Source organism: Epinephelus moara, chromosome 19, assembly GCF_006386435.1.
Source record: "Epinephelus moara isolate mb chromosome 19, YSFRI_EMoa_1.0, whole genome shotgun sequence".
In the NCBI taxonomy this organism is placed as follows: domain Eukaryota; kingdom Metazoa; phylum Chordata; class Actinopteri; order Perciformes; family Serranidae; genus Epinephelus; species Epinephelus moara.
In genome coordinates this window covers 25216539-25239937 of record NC_065524.1, presented here as the reverse complement: position 1 = coordinate 25239937, position 23399 = coordinate 25216539, and the positions used below count along the sequence as shown (strand labels likewise).

The 23399-nt window shown below is 39.7% G+C and overlaps 3 protein-coding genes across 3 annotated transcripts; 1 reads left to right on the top strand and 2 right to left on the bottom strand.

The window, feature by feature from the left end:
* Positions 1-1789: 1789 nt before the first annotated feature.
* ppp2r2d (protein phosphatase 2, regulatory subunit B, delta) lies at positions 1790-6740 on the top strand. Its single transcript, XM_050071625.1, has 10 exons — positions 1790-1975; positions 2173-2247; positions 2774-2871; positions 3001-3166; positions 3259-3371; positions 3457-3634; positions 3754-3918; positions 4223-4392; positions 4850-4941; positions 5053-6740. The coding sequence occupies exons 1-10, from the start codon at positions 1969-1971 to the stop codon at positions 5330-5332; spliced, it is 1344 nt and encodes a 447-aa protein (XP_049927582.1). The 5' UTR covers positions 1790-1968; the 3' UTR covers positions 5333-6740.
* An 89-nt stretch (positions 6741-6829) lies between these two features.
* Positions 6830-10800, bottom strand: bnip4 (BCL2 interacting protein 4). Its single transcript, XM_050071630.1, has 6 exons — positions 10622-10800; positions 10053-10224; positions 9903-9963; positions 9658-9764; positions 9101-9250; positions 6830-7463 (listed from the first exon to the last, which is right to left on the bottom strand). The coding sequence occupies exons 1-6, from the start codon at positions 10662-10664 to the stop codon at positions 7421-7423; spliced, it is 576 nt and encodes a 191-aa protein (XP_049927587.1). The 5' UTR covers positions 10665-10800; the 3' UTR covers positions 6830-7420.
* A 10632-nt stretch (positions 10801-21432) lies between these two features.
* On the bottom strand, positions 21433-23024 carry LOC126406989 (alpha-2A adrenergic receptor-like). Its single transcript, XM_050071626.1, has one exon. The coding sequence runs from the start codon at positions 22636-22638 to the stop codon at positions 21433-21435; it is 1206 nt and encodes a 401-aa protein (XP_049927583.1). The 5' UTR covers positions 22639-23024.
* Positions 23025-23399: the final 375 nt, after the last annotated feature.

The window sequence follows — 23399 nt, the reverse complement described above, 5'->3', positions numbered from 1 at the left end:
CCTATTTGTTTACTTGCCACCTCCAGGACAATCTGCAGATGCAGAAAACAAAACAAGTTTAAAAGCACTATGGAGACAATACCATCACTGTGCGGTAGTTATCCAGAACTCAATGCAGGTGATTAGCTAGCTTGAAAAACATGTGTAACCTGTAATATTTGGTTTTAAACAAGCACTATTTGTTTCAGGCGACAATACTATTTTAAGATAAACAGCAAAACAATAATATATTAGCAAGCAGACAAACAGAGCTTATTTCCTTATTCCCTTACTTAGTTCAGCAGATTTTGTGTGTTGGTTTATATTAGAATAGTGTTTATATCAACTGTTGTACTAAAAACAACACATCTCTGTTTATTCTATTTTCCACTGAAATGTGGCCCAGATATTACATATTCTCACACTTCATCAGCACTTGCCATTTTTTTAGTTTTTGGAATGTGACTTTTTTTTATTGCACAATCAGCCCCTATGGGCTATTCTTCTCCTCCCAATTCTTGACAACCCCAGCCCTTCAGAGAGTGCTGTTTACAGAAAAATAAGCATAAAATAAAAACAACTACCACAGCTCCAACATCTATTTTTGTATATATGTATTTTGCGCCGTGATTTTGGGCATGGGCTCACAAAAACAGAGATGTAAAGTGGCATAGTTTTTTGATGGATTTGGAGCAGAACTGGGTTGAGCAGAATTTGAAGTTTGTTCCCTGATGTAGTATCCACAATTTGAAGTAACAAAAACAATACAAAAATGACTGATAGTGTACAATGAAAGTGTTTGGTTGACAGACTGAATTAACCACAATAAATATGTATTTTTTTTTAATGTGAAGATGATGTGAATAAAGATGATCTTGTGGCACTCAAGAGGGGCACTGATGTTTTTTTTTAATTCACAAAATGTCCTTTAACCTCTGTAATAACTTATTGTACATGCATGACGTCTCTACGGCAGGTCTACTTGTAGCTTATGCATATAGGGTCATAGGAGTAATGTGCTGTAGAGATCAAGAGTCATGGCCTTTTTTTTAGCAAATGATTCCCTATTCCTACAGGTCAAAAATTAAAACTCAGATGTTGAATTTTAACATTTTAAAACTACCTGTGGTTATTTTGAGAGGACTTTTATGATTAGTCAGGTAATCAGGCCTAAAATACGAAAGGTAAGTGGCTATGAAATCGGGGCTGAAAAGTATGTACATTCAGTTTATTACCTATAGAGGTGCAAGATACCCAACAAAAATTAACTGGAGTACCACCATTTGCCCACTAGATGTCACCCACTGACCACACAATACAAGCAGGGTACTTGTAAGGTGTCACACAATTTTGAGTTGGGACACAGTTCATATCTAACATCAACAACCACCAATGAAGATAAGTTTTAAAATGAAAAATACAAGTTGTTAATATGAGTTTATGTGTTTTACTTGTATCTCTGCAATAACTTTTGCAAATTATTAATATTATGCAAAATGCATTGATGAAACAATGAATAAAAGACTAGAAAACATGTTCATGCTGTTTATGGTGGCTTTTTTTGTTGTTGTTTATTAGATTGTGTCTGCTTCAGCTTTAATCAAAAACACCTACATCCTGATGTGTAAATGTCATCTGTCCCACCCATCACAGGGCAGCTGTGTTGGCTTCAACATGCTGTGCAGGAATAACGTGTAACGTGATGAAATAAAGTTGAATGCATGGAGAATAAAGGCTGAATGCACATTTAATAACATGATGCTCAGGAGGATGGATGGAGCCAGGATGTGGCATGTGTGCATGACGTCATTTCTCCATGTACTGTGCGCCATTTTGGAAGAAAAAAAATCACGGATAATTTCCGTGGTCTTGACAGATCTGGACCCGAGTCTTCACACTGATTGTGGATGCTATCTATTTCCCCGAGCAAGCCGCATTGGTTGATTAGGTATTGGAAGCCGTGTACAGCAAGAGCTGCTACATGAAGCAATGGCGGGTAAGCTACTTTTGAAGGGAGGAAAAGGACCCACCTCACTTGCTGTGTGTGATGGCCTGAATCTGCAAGTTAGCTAGCCAACGTTAGCGCTGGCAAGCTAAGTTGCTAGTTGTCAAACTGTGTCACTGTCAGGTCATTTTGTCGCCCGGCGAAACGCGAGTCACATACAGACTAACGCTGTTTCATTTTTTTTACAGGAGTTGCAGGAGGAAATGATTTCCAGTGGTGTTTCTCTCAAGTGAAAGGAGCGATAGATGAAGATGTTGCGGAAGGTATGTAGCTAACGTTAGCTTGGCGGCTAGGCTATAACGGTGGGGAGCTAGCTAAGATGGGCAGATGATGATGCTCTGTGGGCTTCACGTGAGATGCACGATAGCTAGAGGGTCGCGCGGGTCTTAATATAACACGACTGTCGTGATTGGTGTGAGTCTGTTTGCGGATCAGTTGCACAAACGCCCTTTCTTGTGTAATTTACTGTGTGTCGCTAGCTAGCTCTATGCTAGGTGGTGGCTAAGCTATTAAAGGGGAGCGACCGTGTCCATGACGTCAATGTGCTGCGTCCATAAATTGTCGAGTGACATCATGCTTGTTTTCATTCATTCATACATGAATGGATGTACGGTGTGTGTGTGTGTGTGTGTGTGTGTGTGTGTGTGTGTGTGTGGATGTCAGTGAGCCTGATGCTCTGTCTCTGCAATGTCTTTGGCACCAGATGTAGCCTGCAGCCTAACACAGTAGCATAGCTGTCATCAGAGCTACCATGGTGTGATTCACCCTGATTTGTGTCCATTTTTTCAGCTGACATAATCTCAACGGTTGAGTTCAACTATTCTGGAGAATTGCTTGCAACTGGAGATAAAGGAGGCAGAGTAGTGATATTTCAACATGAACAGGAGGTAAGAGTCATATGGAATGACAGACGAGCATCTTCATCAACAGTATCCTGTCAGATGTTACATGCTGCCTCTGTGTGGCAGTGATAATGTACATACCCTGTGACTTATAATTGCCATGTTTGTTTCTAGTCTAAGAATCGTCCACACCTGCGAGGGGAGTACAACGTCTATAGCACTTTTCAGAGTCACGAGCCAGAATTTGACTATTTGAAAAGTTTAGAAATCGAGGAAAAAATAAATAAAATAAGATGGCTACCCCAACAAAATGCTGCTCACTTTCTACTTTCGACAAATGGTAAGAGTTTCCCTTCTGTGTATTGTGATTATTTGGCAATATCTGAATTTTAAACTGTGATTTTACAATGTTCTTGTGTGTGTTCCTGTCAGATAAAACTATCAAATTGTGGAAAATAAGTGAAAGAGATAAAAGAGCAGAAGGTTACAACCTGAAAGATGAAGATGGACGACTCAGAGATCCCTTTAGACTCACCTCTTTACGGGTATGTTTAATCATACATCAGACATGTCTCGCTTTTGAATATGGCTTTTTTTTTATGGTCTTAAAATGCACGTTGTATGTTTCAGGTACCAGTGCTGATGCCAATGGATCTCATGGTAGAAGCAAGCCCACGGAGGATCTTTGCAAATGCGCACACCTATCACATTAATTCCATTTCTGTAAATAGTGATCATGAAACGTACCTCTCCGCAGATGACCTAAGAATAAATCTATGGCACTTGGAAATCACAGACAGAAGTTTTAGTATCCTTTTTCTGCATAAGACAACAGGCATGAGATGTGTGGCTTATAGAGTAATAGCCTCTGCATTGTATCACCATGAAACATAAGACTGCTAGTTCCCTTAACAGTGTGTTCCTCAGATATTGTAGACATCAAGCCCGCCAACATGGAGGAACTGACAGAAGTAATCACAGCTGCTGAGTGCCATCCACACCAATGCAATGTATTTGTGTACAGCAGTAGCAAAGGCACCATCCGCCTGTGTGACATGCGAGCAGCGGCACTCTGCGATAGGCACTCAAAGTGTAAGTACCTCCACTGTAGTGCTGCAATGTTTAGTCAATTAAGTCAAGCAGTGGAAAATTAATTGATCGGTATTTTTACAAACTGATTAATTTAGTAAAATATACAAATTACATTTGCATAAACAGTTTATCTGATATTTAGATTTCCTGCTTTCCTTGGTCATAAAATTCTATAAATTATTATTTTTACTTTTGGTCAGACAATAAATTTTAAGATTGTATATTATTTTTTTTTTTCATAAACTGAAAAAGACCTACTGGTAATTTTACAAATAAGACTTTAAGATTTCTGTATTTATTTCAGTCTTTGAGGAGCCGGAGGATCCGAGCAGCCGATCCTTTTTCTCTGAGATCATCTCCTCCATCTCGGACGTGAAGTTCAGTCACAGCGGACGCTATATGATGACACGTGACTACCTCTCCGTCAAAGTTTGGGACCTCAACATGGAGAACAGGCCAGTGGAGACGTATCAGGTGCATAAACATACTTATTTAGTGACTTTTAATGTAACATTTGACCCTGTGTGAGAACAGTAAGCACTGCAGTGTTTTAAAAACGATGGGATTCTGAAGTGACCACTTAAATTGGGCCTTAAGTAAGATATTTATTACATACGTATTTATAATTTTTTTGCAGGCTTATTGTTATAGTCCTCCAAAGACTATAACAGTAAGTAAAAAGATACAATCCTTTCAACAAATGGCATGCACGCTTTTTGCGACTCACAAAAAGAGTAGCCTCACAAGTGTGTCTGGTGAGCCACGCAACAAGAGGACAGTTCTGTTAAAAGATTATAAGCAGAACTCACCATTCACTGATGTAAAAGTGCAATATTGTGTTGGCCTTTGTACATGATGTAAACTGTATCCATACAGATGAAGACATTCAGCTCAAGTGAATATTTAGGTTAATTAATGTGTTTTGTGTCAGGTCCACGAATACCTTCGCAGTAAGCTCTGCTCCTTGTATGAAAATGACTGCATCTTTGACAAGTTCGAGTGCTGCTGGAATGGCAGTGACAGGTATGTGTGCTCCTGAATTACAGATTTGATAAGTCAATCATGGCTGGCATTGAGTTATGTTTTTTCCCCCCGAAGTTAATTTACACAATTTTTATTTACTCTCTCCATCAGTGCCATCATGACCGGCTCCTACAACAACTTCTTCCGAATGTTTGACCGCAACACCAGGCGGGACATCACACTGGAGGCATCCAGGGAGAGCAGCAAACCACGGGCTACGCTCAAACCGCGCAAAGTGTCCACTGGCGGCAAGAGGAAGAAGGATGAGATCAGCGTGGACAGCCTGGACTTCAACAAGAAGATCCTCCACACTGCCTGGCACCCCAAAGATAACGTGATAGCTGTGGCAGCCACCAACAACTTGTACATTTTCCAGGACAAAATCAACTAGAAGATTTGGGGGCTCCAGAGGATAGGGCTTTTACCGTACCTGTGTAGTTAAGCCTACTACTTGTCTATCTGTATAAGAAGAAACAGCCTCGTTGTCCTCCTGGTGAAGAATTCGAAAGCACGTGTCTACTTTTTTTGCCACAGGAGGTTGATCCATAGGCCTGTTTTATTTTGAGTCTGAGCTTAGGTTGTTTTTGCCTTTGGCACCAGGGCAATCAACATGCCCCCCTGACCCAGAAAGCCCAATTCGGGTCTAATTGACGGAATGGCACTCCCTAGAGGTCAAACTCTTGAACGTTGGTGTTTGTGTTGACATTTTAAGCCTTCATTTCATGATTTAACGACAGAACTCTCGGAAGCCCTTAAAATGACGTCTTGTCAAAGTTGTAACATCATCTCAAAGATTTTGGGCCCTCTGAAGCACGGATTAATGGCCAATAAGCCTAACTGTAACATTCCCCCATTGGCCATGTATTCAGGCCAAACTACTGGTGGAAGAGGCCATGAATTTGGAAAGTGGACTTGTTTCTTTTTCTCCCCCCCTCCCTCCTCTTACTTTACCCCCAGTCAATACGGTGACATAATTTCACTGACTGTATCTACTCAAGTACACCTTGTCATCCACATAATAAAAGAAACTAAAACTACAGATGTGTTTTTAAATTTAGAAGTATGTATTAAAACATGTTTATTGCTTTGCATGTTTTTATGTTGTAGAGAGGTGGAAAAATGTCCAGTCACACCACTGTCTTTGAGCAGATCTCAAGCAAACCTGTTATGGAAATACTATTTGGGGCTACCGGTTTCAGAACCACTGTTGGAGACAACCGATGATGTGTTTGTGTCAAGAGATTAATTTCTAGTTTTTGACCATGTTTTAGGATGCGGGCTGGAAACTACATGGCACAAGATGGGGCCCAGGACAAAGGGAATCTGCAGCCTTAATACCTACTTCTATCAGTGACAGCTACAAGTTATGTCCCCAAACGTTTTACAAACCTCATGTGCATTATTTGTAAATCCTATTTTATAGAGTTATGTCCTCATATACTGCTGCTACATGTGGCTGTCTATGAAAACACAGGAGGAGGAAAATTGCACACCATACAGTTTATGTGATAGAGTGCCTCCTAATCATGTAATAAGTAGGAAATTCAGACAGGCCTCATACATGTGCCCTTATTCATTTATTAGGGATGTCACCCAAATTTGAGCCGCGTATTGCAAATGTGGATCTTATCTCCGTAGTTGTGAATGCAGAAATGAAGGTTGACTACACAAAACATATACTGATGACATTAAAACAAACACATAATAATGCATTGTCTTTGTCCATTGATTCCTAACATGGTGGCAATGTATTCACTTGTTTATTATTTTGACCAAAGTTCAATAAAATTTTAATTGTGTTCATCTGCATGTGGTCCTTTCCTTTGAGAAACAGTCAGCGCCATGTTTCTGCGCATTAAGTGGTTTACAAATTCATCGGGGCCATATGTGTGTTTATAGTTTTTATTTTGTGAGGGATGAACAAAATGGACCATATCAGTGCTCAATAATGCTTTCATATAATCACAGTTTACAAATGCAAAATTGAGCTATCAGTACTGGATGAAATCACATACACACTAGGCTAATGATCCCTTAGACAAAAATAAGATTGCAAGTCACACCAATTTCCGTTCTCCACAGCTGATCTATAAAACATACTGATAGTATATCATTTTAAATCAAAAGTGATTTCTCACTGCAAAAAGAAAAAGGCAATGGCGTACAATATACATCAGTTCCCTAACGTGCAGATTTAAGGAGCTGGAAGCAGCAAAACAGTCATCATCTCCAGGCCAGGACAGAGACTACAGCACGGAGCAGAGGATTGGTCACTGTTGTGTTCATGAGTTAACGCCATGAAACAGCAATGACAGATCCTTAACTCTCCACGCTGGTGTGAGCTACACGGGGCACTCAATCAAATTGGACCGTGTCACATGGCCAAATCTCCCCTTGATCATCAGTAGGTCCCATTTTAAGGCATGCCAAGATGGGTCACGTCGAGGTGACAAGGTGTCGCGACACACCGTAGTCCTACTTAGTAGGTGTTGTGGGAAGTTAGACGCTTCCCGATATAAATCCTAAAAGAAGAGAGACAAACGTGTAAATTAAGATCATTCTGACAGCAAAATATAAAACAAAACAGGTTAAATTTAAAATCTGCTGAAATATAGATCTAAATACAAATACACTGAAGTTGGGACGTTATGACTTGACTTCATCGTAAGTTTGCCACTGCAACCAACATCTGTACCATCATGTTTTAAGCTACGATCAGTCTCTTAGTCGCACCACAAAAATCTCCCCACTCCTTGGTGGCCACAGTTTTTGCCCTAGGAGGCTGAAATTAGGCTTGGAAGTCAAATGTGTGTGTTTGTGTTCATGCCAACTGGCTAAAAAAAAAAGAGGATGGGGGGCAGGGGTTGGCCACAGAACTGGACTACTGCAAAAAGCCACATAACTTTCAAATGGATTCACAGACTTGCCCAAGACTTTGTGGAAATTTTGTTCAGGAGCCAAACAACAGCTGATTAACTGTTCATGCCAACTAGCAAAAAGGGGCAACGCGTGGATGCGTGAGCAGACGTGGTCACAGCTACTGCGAATGTGCACATTTTAAAGTAAACATGGAGTCAGGCAGACTGTAGACGGAAAAAACCTTCTGGCTGCACAGGAAAAACAAACAAACATTTCAATGGAATGGCAGGACTGTATAAAGAAACGTGCGTGATGGTATTTCGCAATGGTGGTGCCATATTGTTAACAAAAAAAAATAGAAGAAAATACATTACATAAAATTATTTCATGTTTATTATTTTATGTAATCTTTCTAGTAATGTCTAGTAATTCTCCAAATTGCCGTGTTTTTGCCTTGTGTAAAGGAGCTACACAACATCTGATTGTAAACCCTGTCACAGAGGACGACACAAAGTTAAAATATTTTAACTTTCTGCCATCTATTTTCAACGTGGCCATCAATCATCACAATTTTCCACCTTGCTGTTGTCCTCTAAAATGACATCCGAATCGCTGTCTACCGTTCCCTGATTCCATGTGAACGCAGCATAAGACATTGTGTTGTTCTGTCTCAATTGTTCTTGAGACAGATTACTACAGGTACAAGACAGAATTTCCCAATAAAGCAAGTTATATGAGCATACTTTGTAGTTAACTTTTGGCATGTATCCACTAAATCTGAGACACTGAGCAGAAGGAACCATTATACGTTTCCACTTCCACTTCCTGGATATTTTGGTGCTGTGTTCAGTTGTGTAATATTGTCCTCTTCTGTTCTGCATGTGTTTTGCAGACGTACGACCAAGATTTATGGCACAATAAATAAAACTCTTGTCCAATCATTTAAAATCCAAACACGACACTGGAATCTATTACTCTCAAATTTATTTACAGGCCATTCATTGCAGAGACTAACTAAATTGATCATGTTATGTTGGTACAAAGTCTGTTTGCAGCAGCGATGCTTCTGAACAGTAGGAAAGGTCTATATTTTCATAAATACCAAATGAATTTTTCATCTATCCATCAAATTATTTCATTATTTATGAGAATACACATCAATTGTATGTGGTCAAAGATTTGGTCTTTCAATGGTTCTTCAACAATCCCCATGCAATTGCCCCAAGAGGTTCCCATTTAATGTTTTTAGATTGTGAGATACTGTATTATTGCCAGTTGGAGATTAAATGAAGTTGCTTACCCAAGGCCAACAGCAAGTATGTGAGAAATGATTAATGACGGGAGGAAAAGCTTCAGAAAGTCGGCGGAGAGAACGCCTCCCTTCTTCATGACACTCGTGTTCCGAATGCTGAGAGGGGTCGTGCGCTTAGGGTACTTCAGCAGGAACTCCCTACGGAGAAGCACATTAATTTTTCACCGTTATGAATATATTAAAATCAATGAATGCCAGTCTAATGTCATACCGACACCTCTGGTAACACAGACCTTTTTTCACTCCATGAATTATGACTATAAATTATGACATATAATAAATATACTTATATATGTAAGAGATTAGCACAATAGAGTTTACAATTTCCTATTGCTGTTAGCTCTACCATCACTATGATCGCTAATATTTTTCCATCTACATTGTATTCACATAGTTCATAGTCATCAACAATGAGCTATATTATTGTGTAAAGGCACATTTTTGTCTTAAATCTTGAAATAATTATGTCAACTAAGATAACTCCACAGAAATTACAAAAAACATACCACATACTAAGAGTTACCAAATCAGTGGTGGCTACATACTTTGGTGGATTGTTCTCAGGTCGACTAGACCAGTCCCAGATCCAGTCCGCATTTTTCTTCATCATGCTCTCTACCTCCCGTCTCCTTTCCTGGAAGTCCTCATCTGACTAAAAACACCAATTGTGGATAATCAAACAACTTTGCCCTCACTGAAATGTAAAAACAACACTATGTTGTGTGGACTATTTATTAAACTAAACTTAATCAATTAGACTTTGATAGGTCAGTATGACCAACAAATGTACCTGTGAGCTGTTTGCCTCTGAGCCTCTCCACAGAAGAAGGGGGGTCTGGGCCCTAAGTGGGCTGTTGTGAAGACAACACAATAGGGAAACTTTTGTCACCAAAGATTCATGTATTGTCTTATCTGTATTACACAAAAAAAAAAAACAGACCTGTTGCACTGAGAGCTTCCTTTGGAGCTATTTCTGCCTGACTCATGTTGTGCATCCAGCAGCATTTTCTCCACGTCACCCTCCTGGATGGACGTGGGGATTTGCTCCTGGCTTCCGTGATGACTGGTGCTCTGAGATCCAGTGCCACTGTAATGCAGCTCAACCCAGGAACCTTAAATCAAATACACAGCCTTAACATATTCAATTCAATGGGTAGGATTGGTCTGTATAAGCTGGGGTTGTCAAGTAGGCTAGGGCTACAGTAGAACAACAAACAAATACAAACTGTCCTTGGCTTGATTTAGGTTTTGCAACAGTGCAGATAAGCCTCATTAACTAACTAGGGCGACGTGTTGTCCTTACGTGTCCCTACATGTCTCCATAAAATAATGTAACGTTGAGTTTTAATCTAGCTTCCTAGGTAGATACCTCGACTATTTAGCTCAAGCTTTACACGAGGCTATGTTATGTGTCATAACATTAGTTACCTCATGTTTTCGTTGACATTACTGGCTAGCGCTAGCTTAAACCCTACTGAGCTACAAGCTGTTATATCGTTTATACTTTACCTTGCAAGCTCTCGTCCGATGACACGTCCTTTTGCAGCGACATGGTGCTGGTATACTCCGTCAAGTCCGCTCGTTAACGCAGTTTTAGTGGCCTAAATGTTGGCGAAATGGTGGCGAAATCTGTCAGCAGCTGGAGCCCCAGCTACCACAATAACAATGACGCAATATTGTGTTTATCTACATTGTGATTGGCTCTGGCAGCACGCAGACAGCGCGAGCTCGAGGCTGCCACAGTGAAGAGCGCGCATGTCCTAACACGCTCCCTGAACTGCCTCCATAAATAAACATGATTGCCAAGTCTCACATAAGCTGTGTTATGCATTGTTTTTATAACTGAAAGAGATATTTTGCGCATGACAGTTGAATTTACATTTTGATGGTACTTTACTATTAATGGCAGTTCCACACACCTGTCTGCAGATGGCACTCACTGCTCATTACTTCCCCTTTCTCTCTGTTGCTCCATACCCAATGTTCATACACTTTATACAAGACAGTGCCATGTCTTTTTTTAAAGGCAACACATTTCTAATTATTCAAATACACATTGTGCAATTAACTGGCCTGCAATCTCTAAAAAATATAATTCAATATGTGCATTATTAAACATGCACTTTCTGTTGCAGTGTCTTTTGTCCCTGAGAGTCCCACCAATTAAAAAAACTACTACTAAATCTCTACTAATTGTTTTTAATTAAATATTCCACAAGTGACTCACAATGCGCTGCATGTAAAACACGTGGATTTACTGTTTCTGATTTCCTGAAGCAACTCCAAATTTGAGGCTGGCAAATTTAATTATGTGTGCTACCATGGAGATTAGCATGACTGATTATTCTTGCAAAATTAAATTATTTCTACAAGGGGAGGGGGCTTATTATTCTGGGTTAAGTTCTACTTCCTGGCAGACCATGGTGTGCAATGAAATATATGGAGCTTATTAGAGCATTTCGAAACGTCGATAATGTACTTACTTGGGTAAACACTAAAAAAGTTCTGCAGTTTCCCTCCTTAAAAACCAAGCAAGCACAAACAAGCAATGTTAATTAAATCCCCTTTGATGCTGCATCAGGGGTTTTGTTTTGCAGTTAATCTTTTTTCATTTTCTGTAAGCTTTTTGTTTTAAACAGTAAGTCACTGTCAACAGTGTAGTCACTGTGATCAGGAAGAACATTTTCTCTGTTTGTGGCACAGTATTGGGAGTTAAGTATAATCAGAATCATATGAAGAGATACATGTTGATAAAGCCAGAAATAAAATCATTTCAAAATTCTGTTCTCTCCAGCAACGGAGAAAATGTGCCTTAATTGCCACACTGCACAGGGGAATACAAGGGTTTCACTTGTAAGCCAGACAAATGCATCATCCAGAGTAGACATATTAACAGATAATGGCATTGTGGGGGTAATCACTAAAAAATTTCCCATTATTCGAGTCAGTGCCATAACATGGTGTATGAAACGGGAATTACTGGATGTCAGCCAAAAAGTAGCAAATAAATTTTGTTAGCAATCACATTTTCTCTACAGTCTAACAACAAAGCCTATATATTCTAATAACCAAGCCTCCTGCAGGTATTATGTTCAGCACTGCTCAGTGCAGTTCAACATACAATATGAAAACATGTCGGTGATGTTGATTCAATCAACAATGCATACATACTTTACATGGTCCTCAATAACAACCAAATAAACATTTATGGAAACATAAGCAATAAAGGATTTACCACAGGTAATAACTCAAATAATATTATATTCTGTTGGTGTAAGTTGTTTAGATTTTCATGTCGTGCTGTCAGAATTTATGATGGATGCAACATTGGCTGTAATTTTGTTAAGTGTTATGAATGTTGTGTTCCGCTCCACATCCCAGCTCTCATTACAAAATGCTTTCACCAGATGGCGTATGTACCAGAATGGAAACATTGTACAGTGTTATAATACCCCTTCATTGCTACATTGAGCTATTTGCCATTTCATGAATGCCACATGGCTTTAACTTCAAGCTATATTTAGAGTTCAATACGGAATCTGATGAACAATTCTGCAGTTATTAAATAACAAGAGAAACAGGAAAAACATATTTGCCCCATGAGCTCACACGAGCAATGCGCGGTGGCCACCACTAAAGTCACACATCCTGTGACATTATCAAAATGAAAAATCTCAAAAACACTCAAAGCAGTTCAAGAGAAGAATGGTGACATGCAACGTTAACAGTCACAAAATGTAAAATGCTGTCCAAAGCCCCAGGGAAGGAAGTCCAACCCCTCACCCCCCTTTAGGCCATTTAATTAAACCCAAAATTATCTTCTGGAAGCCTATTACCAATCACCACAGATAATCCACCATTATCAGTGGTAACGTCTTAGAGCAGAAGAAGGTCACATCCTGTTTTGCATCACTAAGATAAAGAATTAATAAAATAAAACACCAAACTCTGTAAGCAAATCCTACCATCATTGAGTGAACAATATCATGACACAAAACAGAACACAGCCACCAACTCAGGATTCAAGCTTCAAGCTATTCCCTTCACTCTTGTAATCAGCCACATGTTGAAAAAATCCATGGATGCAGGGACGCCATGGTCACGACCAAGGCATCAGTATTCATGGTACGTCTCACGAGAACAAACTAAAACTTTCCACACCTATCTGCCCTGTGTCTGATGTATACCTTCACTGAATGTCAATCAGTTCTGTCATGACTCCATGTTTACCAGGCCTAGTAATATGTTTATTGTGGACATACCCAGGAGTATCAACGTACGCCATACAGTAGAGGAAAGCAGCAATCCATATCCTCTTCCTAGAAACTTCCTCCAGCTCCTGCTGCAAACACCGTACTGGAACGTAAACTGTACAAGACAAAAGAGGTGCAAGATAAAGAAACAGCTGAGAAGATAATAAATACAATATTGCATATGGTGGTGTAGTGGTAGTTGATGAGGTGGGTACCACTAAGGAGGAAGTGGGCATACTCTCCTATATATTCCAATGAATTTTTGGCTGATAGGTTGGTATACTGTTAACAGTCACACACCACTGATTACATACAGTCAAATGTCTATGTCTGTGCTTTAATGTGTTTGAAAGCGATGAAACCCCAGTTGATCAGCTGCCTTTATGAGTAAGCAGTGCTTATGTAATCATCACTTTGCATTGATAGAGCTAAAGTACATTTGTATGGAAGCACAATGCATTCATCTGATAAAACAATACTTGCTTATTATTAGATTAGTATTCGTTTATTATCTCATAAATCTATGGAACGTTTTCATGAGGAAAATATGCTCTTGTTTTTCTGATTTATCAAGATTACTTTTCTCAGAAGTCACAGATAATAATCTCTTTAATTCAGAATAACAGAGCAAATGTGTTTTTCCTAAAGTGAATGCATTATGTTGAAGTAATATTACATTTGAGTCATGGAGCTATCTTAATTTGTTTTTTCCTGAATGATAAGAAAAAGCCCACAGCTTGTTGGACAGCACTTAAAACCTTGTTTCCAAGACATTTCCAGACCACTTTGAAAACATTTATTCAAGTAGAAGGTGTTGAGTATTTTTAACCGAGCTAGTTTCTGATATGCTAGTCAACTGAAGACAACTTGTTAGCCAAAGCTAACGTTACATCTCCCTTTTTCTCTTCAACCCAGCAGCTGGAAGTTTTATTATTTATTTAAATCCATTGCGTTATAATATAATCTATAATATATAATATCTTTATGTATAAAGAAACCTAACAATAAAACAAAATCCATAATCGTATTATTGAGTGTGTCACTTCCGGCTGCCATTTTTTAAGCAACTTGGGAAACGTAGTAGAGAAGTAGCTAAATAGCTAACTCGCCAAATATCGACATAAAGTACACTTTTTTGTTTTACAATAGAGTTAAGGACTTTATGAGGGATGTGGACATGCATTCAAAACACCGGTAAGTGTTGCCATTTTCACCTGCTTATATCCAACTTGTCCAAACAAACGCTTGCTTTGTGTAGCTGTTTATCAAACCAACGGTTCAAGTGTACATTAACCGACGTTAGCTAGCTAGGCTAGGTTAGTTAGCGACGCGTAGATGCTAACGTTAGCTACATGAAGTTTCTGTGTTAATTAATACTCATTTGACACAAATTAGGCTATTTGTCCACGTCAGTCACATCACAATAGAAATAATTAAAGTATTGTTTCGCCCACATGACTATCTTTGTGTATTTTTTCTAACCAACAATACTGTCATCAGTGTTTTAAACATAATGTCAGACTGTAACGTTAGCTAACGTTACTTATAAAAAGGTTTCCGAACAGTTGGCCCCCGTTGAAAATGAGGTCATGGTGAAGCAAAAGTTAACGTTTGCTCGCTAACCCCCACATAATGCAGTGCAGATACATTTTAAAAATGATTATTTACCTTTTCAGGTGCCAAAGATCTTCACAGTACTTTATGCATTTCAGCGATTGAGAGGGAAATCTGTTAATGACATGGAAGATACCAACACGAAACGCCATCTGCTGACCAGTAGAGGTAACTGCCACAACACACTCATCTGCATCCACACATCAAATGGCATTAGGGCAGGGGTGTTAAACTCATTTTATTTCAGGGGCCACATACAGCCCAGTATGATCTTCAGTGGGCCGAATCAGTAAAACCACTACATAATAACCAATAACTAACAACCCCTTCGATTTTTCCCTTTTTTAGTGTAAAAAAAAATATTCTGAAAATGTTCATCCATTTACCGTCTGCGATATCCTACGAAAGATATGTGCAAATTCAACAGTATGTCTTGGTTTTTCCACATTCAGTCAGGCAACTACTCACTATTATTACATGTGCATTTTTTAATAATTTTCCACTAAAGTGACAGTTATTGAAGCAGCAGATGAAGTCATCCCCTGCCATATTGTTTTAAGATAGAAGTCTGATGCAGAATATTTTGTACTGAAGCTGCTGGTTAAAACATGTTGCACAATGTTCAGTATCTTTAAATCTGAACACAGAAATATTCATTGTTATTTCAGAGAGCTGTATTCTTGTCAGGGTAGAGAAGCCTCTGAGGCAGCATTTTAGATGAAGTATCTACTCACTAGCCCTTTTTAAACAGGAACTGTGCAAATTTGCAGGAAAGCCCAATCAGTCTTCGTTCGGCATTGGCAGTATAAAAACAAAATCGGGGAGTGCAGCAAAATGCCGCCTGCCTACTTTTGTTCATACAGAATGCGCCTTTTTCGGGGCAATGGGGGGCGTGAGCAAGTAACAAAACGTGTACCTCAGTGTGTGACGTAAACAGCCTTGCTCCGAGAGAAACCGCGGCTGGTCAGTCCTTCGGCGATTCTCTTGTAAGTTGGCCCGTCCCTCACGTCCCCGTCATTCGGCGGTTAATGGCCTCTTCGTTTGCGAGGACAAGGAGGGCGCTCAATTCTTTGTCTCCCCAGTTGCTCATCTTTATTGTAGTGTATGTCAGGTTTGCATTTCCCTCTTGCTGCTAGTACTAGCTGCTAATTCCTGCTATCAGCTGTTTCCTGTTTATCCACCACCAGTGGGTCACACGTACGGCATCATCAACAGCTCCTCCCACAAGTCATCAACAGCCCCTCTCGTGGCGGAAGAGCGCCTCATTCTTTTTAAACCAAAAAGGTTCCGCCAATGTGTTTGCGGAAAATTGGGCACCTCGGATCAACTCAGCAATCTGGCTCTGTGTGTCTAAAAGCTCGCAGCTTGCCGGCAAAACTGCCCAACATTCGCCGAAAATCTGGCAGTGTAAAAGGGGCTACTGTTTAAACCTGACAATCCTAGCCTTCACAAGTGTATCAATATCAGGTGTGCAGAGTCATCCAGTAGGCCAGGTTGGACCCTTTCTGGCCCACGGGCCGTATGTTTGCCGCCCTGCATTAGGGCTTTACTATAGTATAGTATATAGGCAGTATAGTAGTAATCATATATGTGTGAAAAGGAATAAATCTGCCCATTTAGACAGATTGCAGCCACTACTATTTATAATTGTAATTTGGTCACATGCTATTGTGCCAAAGCAGGACCATTATACCATCCACTTCTATGGGAGCGGTCCCTGGTGTAAAATGAATGTGGGATGCTAATTGTCCTGGAGATACATTTTACACCAGGGAAGGCTCCTATAACTACTATGCTTGAAAAATATCTATCAAATATCCATCTGTCAAACCTATCCCCAAAGATGATACTATACCCATAACATTCAAATGAAAGTATTATTTTTTGCATAATATTTAAGTTAGAGTCCAATCAAAGTCATGTCAAAAATAAATGCAAAGTCAGAGTGTGCTTTACTCTTGCTTATATTGCCTTGTATTCATTTTGTGGAGTTTTACAAATGTAGCAACACACAATTAATGTTGGCCTTTAATCTTTTATTTACAAAACACACAGTATATTATCTTGCCTGTAAAATTGGATTTCATCTGCAAATATGCAGAAAGTCATTTGCAAACTGTCACTGACACCCTTCAAAATATTTTTACTGCAAGTAAAAACTTTAGATATTGACTCTGCTTTATCTGCATGATGATTCCATGACAGTAGTCAGTTTGTTTGCCTTGTTGCCTGAGACCATGACAAAAAATAACGATGTAAACACCCTTGCAGTAGATGCCAAGCGTGAAACGGAGAGCCAATAGAGATGCCCTAGTTGATGGTGTGATACAGCTTGCTCTTTCTGTGTGTAGGTGTATGTTAATTGACAGCATACTGAGGGATGTATTGCTGTCCACAACAGCTGGCTGGTGGGGACGGATAAAGTACAATCATAGTAAGCTCTATCAGGAGTTGGTGTTTACTTTGTGTGTGTGTGTGTGTGTGTGTGTGTGTGTGTGTGTGTGTGGATGTGTGGATGTGTAGCTGACATCATCCAGGAGCATGTGGGTGGGGCGGGGGTTGCTGTGCAGAAACTTGTGCACGAGGAGGAGAGTAGGCCAGACTTGAATTGGATACGATCGATAGCACAGACAGGACAAGATGGCTAAGGAAGAATTATGGTGTCCAGGGGCAGGAGATTTGCCAGAACTTAATTTGTTATCAATGAGGATTCACTGCGGAGCATAGAAAGCATTGCTGTAGATGATGCTGGGAGTTTCACAGAGGGCAGATTATCTCTACATTTGATGATGATGAGCAAGAAGAATCGATGTTTTCAAACTTGTTTGAGTTTCTATTAAATTTTAACGTATTGTGACAGACTTTAAGGTCATTGTCACATTTAAGGCAAACAAGTAAGACCGATATTCGGGGAATGTTCACAGCAGCTCAGCCTTTAACCTTTTCACTCTATTGGCCCCTCTCTTTTCCTCTCTCACACACACACACACACACACACACACACACACACACACACACACTTACATTACAGTATACCCAATGGCACTTGTTGCTACAAAACAAGTCAGAGAAGTTCAGAACATCTTGTTAAACAGATTTTAATATGCTCAAAATGAACAGATAATCTCTGTTGTATCTAGAGACAAAGAAGAGGTTAGATATGATAAAATGAAAGCATGAACGAGGAAAGAGAATATAGGTCGTCCCAAAGAACAAACTTCCATTTGTTACATGTGACATATTGAGTCAATTCCACATTATCCATGCACTTTGGCTCTCTTAACCCACAGTGGGGTCCTCATTTCCCAGGGGTCTTCTTAAGCCCCCTCCAGAAGAGCATGTTTTGCTTTTTTGACAAGCTAAGAAAATAAAAGAAACCACTAGCTGATCCTAAATAATGACACAATAATCTCTTTCTCAAGGACTGGAGATCAAAATGGGCCCTCTAATGGGTCCAGTCTTAGCAGGCAGAAAAAAATGGCACGGCAAGTCATTCAGAAAACACCCATATTTTCAGTTTTCACACTGATGGTTGAAAAATACAAGCATCTTCTGCTTACTTTGACAGCTATTTTATTTACATACATTAAACACACTTAAAAACTAGAGGTTACAATGAGACTTTTCATTGAGTAAAATTAGGCAGTAGAGAAAATGACAGAGATTGCACCAGGCAAATTAAACAGGAGCTTCCTGCAGCTTACATCCCTCACACTGTTATTTGATTATCTGGCATCCTTATGAGGGAGGGAGGAAGTATTGTTTGCCCCAGTGTGCATGATGCATCGTGCTCAATTCATAATGAATGACCCAACATTCAATTAAAAACACTCTATTCATCAATAGCTATGATTTAAACTTGTTAGTATGGTCCTGATGCCCCCGTCTGACTCTGTGCAATCCTGCCCTGACAGTCTCGATGTCTGGGATGCAGTCCGTTCGCTTTGGTCTTTAATTGCCTCTAAGTTCGCCAGCCTCTTGGAGAGACATGACCGGCAGCTTTAAAAAGCACTTATTGAGCTGTAGGTTGGAGAAACAAGAAGGAAATGGAGAAGACCGACTGGGGGGGCTGTGTGAAAGTTGTGGGAACGTCTGCCAGAAGCAGCTTATAAAGCACAGTTTTATAAGCTGTTGTGTCACAAACATAAATCGTGACGCTCTGAAGTGGCCTTTAGAGGGGGGAATAAATCATTGTCTCAGCAGACAGTGAAAGTGGATGTGCGTGTGCATACATGCAGAGAATAGCGATGGTAACCAAATGTTTACAGTTTGTAACCAAGCATAATTTATCTTGATGTGGAGTGAGGCGGAGAAGATTGAAAATGAGATTTCACTGAAACATACATTTAAAAAACCTTCAGTAACACCTAATTAATCCAAAATGTCGCCAGTGTTTTTGTGGTTTACATTGAACAAACTAATCATGACATGTTGCCAAGTCTTGATGAATTTTTAAGATTTCTACTTGTTATTGATTATTCATTTTGGGCAAGTAATGTAATGGGTATTTTGGCATTTAATCTCTGTCGCTTAGAGAATATGTGCTTTAAAAATGTAATGCACGCTGCTGCTCAAGCGTAGCAACGGACTCCATTAGAGTCGTTTTAATTAAAGGATGCGTTCAGATTGCAATGACGGCATTTTAATCTTTAAGACACATTGATGTACCGTGGATCAGGGCCAAGTAGGGATATTTTAATGATTGTCTTGCAAATATTTTATGGCACTAAATGTTACATAATGTTGATTGCTCAGTATCAATATAAAGATCTACTTAAATGATTCCAAAAACTATAAAAGTCAATTTAATTTCAGTAACTTAATAACTGCTGTTATGGCAGTGCTCATACAGTTTAAAGATACTGATACCAACTGTCAGCATCAGTCCTCACAAAGCCTCGCTTGGGGAAATAACTTTGTCTTGCATAAATGTTGATGGCCACAAAGCCTCAAATACAAATATTTTCTGATATTTCTCGTGACAGATTGTTCGTGGGAACTCTATCAGCGATGCAGTAGGTCTATAGTGTACCATTTGTGGTAAGCAAAGTATGTCATATTTTAAGACTCAGAGGCATGGTTGAACCCAAACATGTGTACCACAGGAATCCGAAAACACCAGAGAACAAGTCATGGGAATCTCTGAGAGGTGGTTAGTGGAAATATTTGCAGAGTTAAAGCAATTATGGATGGTGCGTGAACTTTAGGACAGGTCTAAAAGTGTATTTGTGATGTAAAGTAAGGTTATAGCACCGTTAACTGTGTGCCACATAAGGAGAAGAGACGGGTCACACTGATATCAGACCTATTATAGGAGTACAGCACATTGATAAGCTTGTGTGGTTATTAACCTCACAGTGTAATTTGCAGCAGCCACTCATATTTCTATCGCTGCACAGTTTTTGTTTGACTCCAGGGGATGATTTAATGATATCCTGATATGCAGGGCTATAATTCATGATAAACTTCATTCAGTATTGTTGCACCACCCGTACCTCCTAGGCGTAATTTTCTTTTCATATAATTGTCATGTTCTCGAGCTTGTTATAAGAGGAGGAAATTGTTGGTGGTATGGGGATAGCATCTTGTGGGGTAGAATTTGCTTTCATATGCTCTTGCTATCGTACTCTTGTACAAAGATGAACAGTCTTTTTTTAAAATTTGTGATACTATTTATGGTAAATTACAGAGAGAGGCTCACTTTCCAAATAATGTGCATCATTTTGGCATTTTATTTCTCTTGCAGAATAATAACTGTCATGAACACATGATTCAGTTTTCAGTCATAATGAAATTATAGGCCGTGTTTGTTTACAAACTATTGACATTTCAGTGGATTACAGTATTTGTAGCATATTGCACAACAAACTTGAACATAGTGTTCCTTGCACTACAGTATGATCTGTCAATTTGATCATTGAAGTTTGACGTGAGCCTGAAGAGGTCTGCCTTTGTGTTACTAATAATATTATTGTCACTGTCGCAGTTTTGTCTCAGACGTAATGTGCAGTAGTTTCTCTTTTCCGTGTCTAAATCACTATATCACTGTCAGTTGGTCTTTAAATATTTTAAAGGTTAAAACGTAAACACTCTACCATGAGAGATGATATCTGGAAGTTGACTGACACATTTAGATACTATTAAAAATGAGCATGCACATGTGGAAAATGTATCATCCATGTTGTCACAGTTATACAGTGTAACAGGTTGTTTGAGTGTAATACTAGCTGTAAGACAAACTGCACGTTATATATTTTTTGCATTATTTCATATTATAAACATTTACTGATGTGGAAGTACATGAAATGTTAAAAAACAAAAGGAAAACATGCTACTTTTTTTTTTTTCAAATATTCAATAAATATAATTTAATACATGTTTAATGTGATATTTACACTGTTTGGTGCCTCAGTGTAGATGAACAAAAATGAAATGCATACATAAAAATCGTACTTATAAACCTCTTCTGTCCCTTTTACAAAGAATCTTTTTAAAAGACCTCCTGAAGTCGTTATTGAATATAGTGTATATAACAGGATTTAGTGAGCTGTTGCAGTAACCAAACCAGAAAAACATTTTGAACAACGTCTCAGGGACATAGCAGATGTCACACACAGCAGTGAGCGTGTATGTGAAGAAAAAGGGGAACCAGCAGAGGACAAACACTCCCATGACCACAGCCAGGACAAAGGTGAAGCGCCTCTCTCTGTACTGCCTCCCTTTCCACTTTTTCGTTCTCACGCAGGGCTGCGCCTCTGGCTTTGGAGAGGACTCTCCAGGCTTCACCTGAGCCACTTTGGTTGTTCTCATGCCCCTCTTCTTCTTCAGGGAACATAGGATGGTGTCAGTCCCATCAGACGAGGAGGGTTCTTCTTCCACGTCTAGCCCGTTCATCTCTCTGCCTTCTCCCTCTTCCACCTCCCTCCCTTCTGTGTCCTTTCTCTCCAGGGGGTCAATACCACACTTTGCGTCTTCTGGGCTGCCATATTCTTTCTGCCTCTCACCTGGCAGGGCTCTTGTTCTTTTCTTGGCAATCTGGTATATTCTTATATACACCATAATCATGATGACACAGGGTGCAAAGAAAGAGGCAATGCTGGAGAATATGATGTACCATTTCTCCTCATTAATTTTACATTCAGGGCTGTCCACTTTACCCTTGTCCTTTTTCATCGTGATGAGCGGAGGGAAAGAAATGATGCCCGCCAGCACCCAAACTATCAAGACAATGCATTTAATCCTGCGCGGTGTCCTCCTCAGGTTGTACTCAATGGCTTGAGTGACGGACCAGTATCTGTCCAGGCTGATGGCACACAGATGAACGATTGACGAGGTGCAGAAGAGCACATCCAAAGCCAGGTAGATCTCACACCACACTTTACCAAAGTACCAGTAGCCCATCAGTTCATTCGCTAAGGAGAATGGCATCACTAAGGTGGCAACCAGGATGTCTGCACATGCCAGAGAGACTAAAAACAAGTTCTGAGGTGCTCTCAGGGCTCGGCTCGTGATGACAGCAATTACTACCATGACATTGCCAAACACAGTCAGCAGGATAAGGATACCCACCAGGATCGTTAAAGGCACGGAGGTCTGCACAGTGAAAGGGTGCCTGCCAGGCAAAGTCTCATTTCCGCTGGTGAAGTTAAGACAACCCATCAGGATGAGCTGTGGTGTCGAAACAGTGCTCTTTTAAGAGGTTCGGAAGCTGTGCAGCCAGCAGTCTATTAATATCATCCTTTCAAGAGCACAGCATCAGAGAATTGAGTCTCTTCGTTTCGTTCATGACTTTTTTTTTTTTTTTTTTTGAAAGAAATCTGTGCTTCTTTCCTCTTTGTCAGTGGGGAAAAAACACCAACAGAGAAAAATTAAGAGCAATGTTCTTCTATATTAAAAAGACAAAACAATGTGAGAGGCAAAAAGGGAACTTAATTTATTCCCAGTTTCCCCACATCAGATCATTTAAAAAAATTAGATCTATCCTTACAAAATTCTTCATTCACTAACCTTTTGGGATAAAAATTTGCAGATAAGTCCCTTGGAAGACACTTCATAAAACAGATTTACATTGCAGATAGTGCTGGCTCAGGCAGACCTTGTCATCTGTTGTGGCTGGAGTGGAGAGAACATCTTTTTATATGGGCTTGATCTGACGTAGAGGATCTGTGACGCTGGCTCCACTTCAGTGAGATCGGGAAGGGGCGGAGCTCATCTGCTGCTGGAGATTTAAAAGCAACTTGGTGTTGCTCCCAGACCCTGAAACCATTGGCTGATGATGACATTAACAATATTTTTTGATATATAGAGGCAATATCTGCAGTTTATTAAATTACAGTGGATTAAGAGTACACTCTTTGTGGTTCTGCAGTTGTACTTTATGAAGAAAATGTTCAGATATATCCTGAGAGAAAAATAGCTTG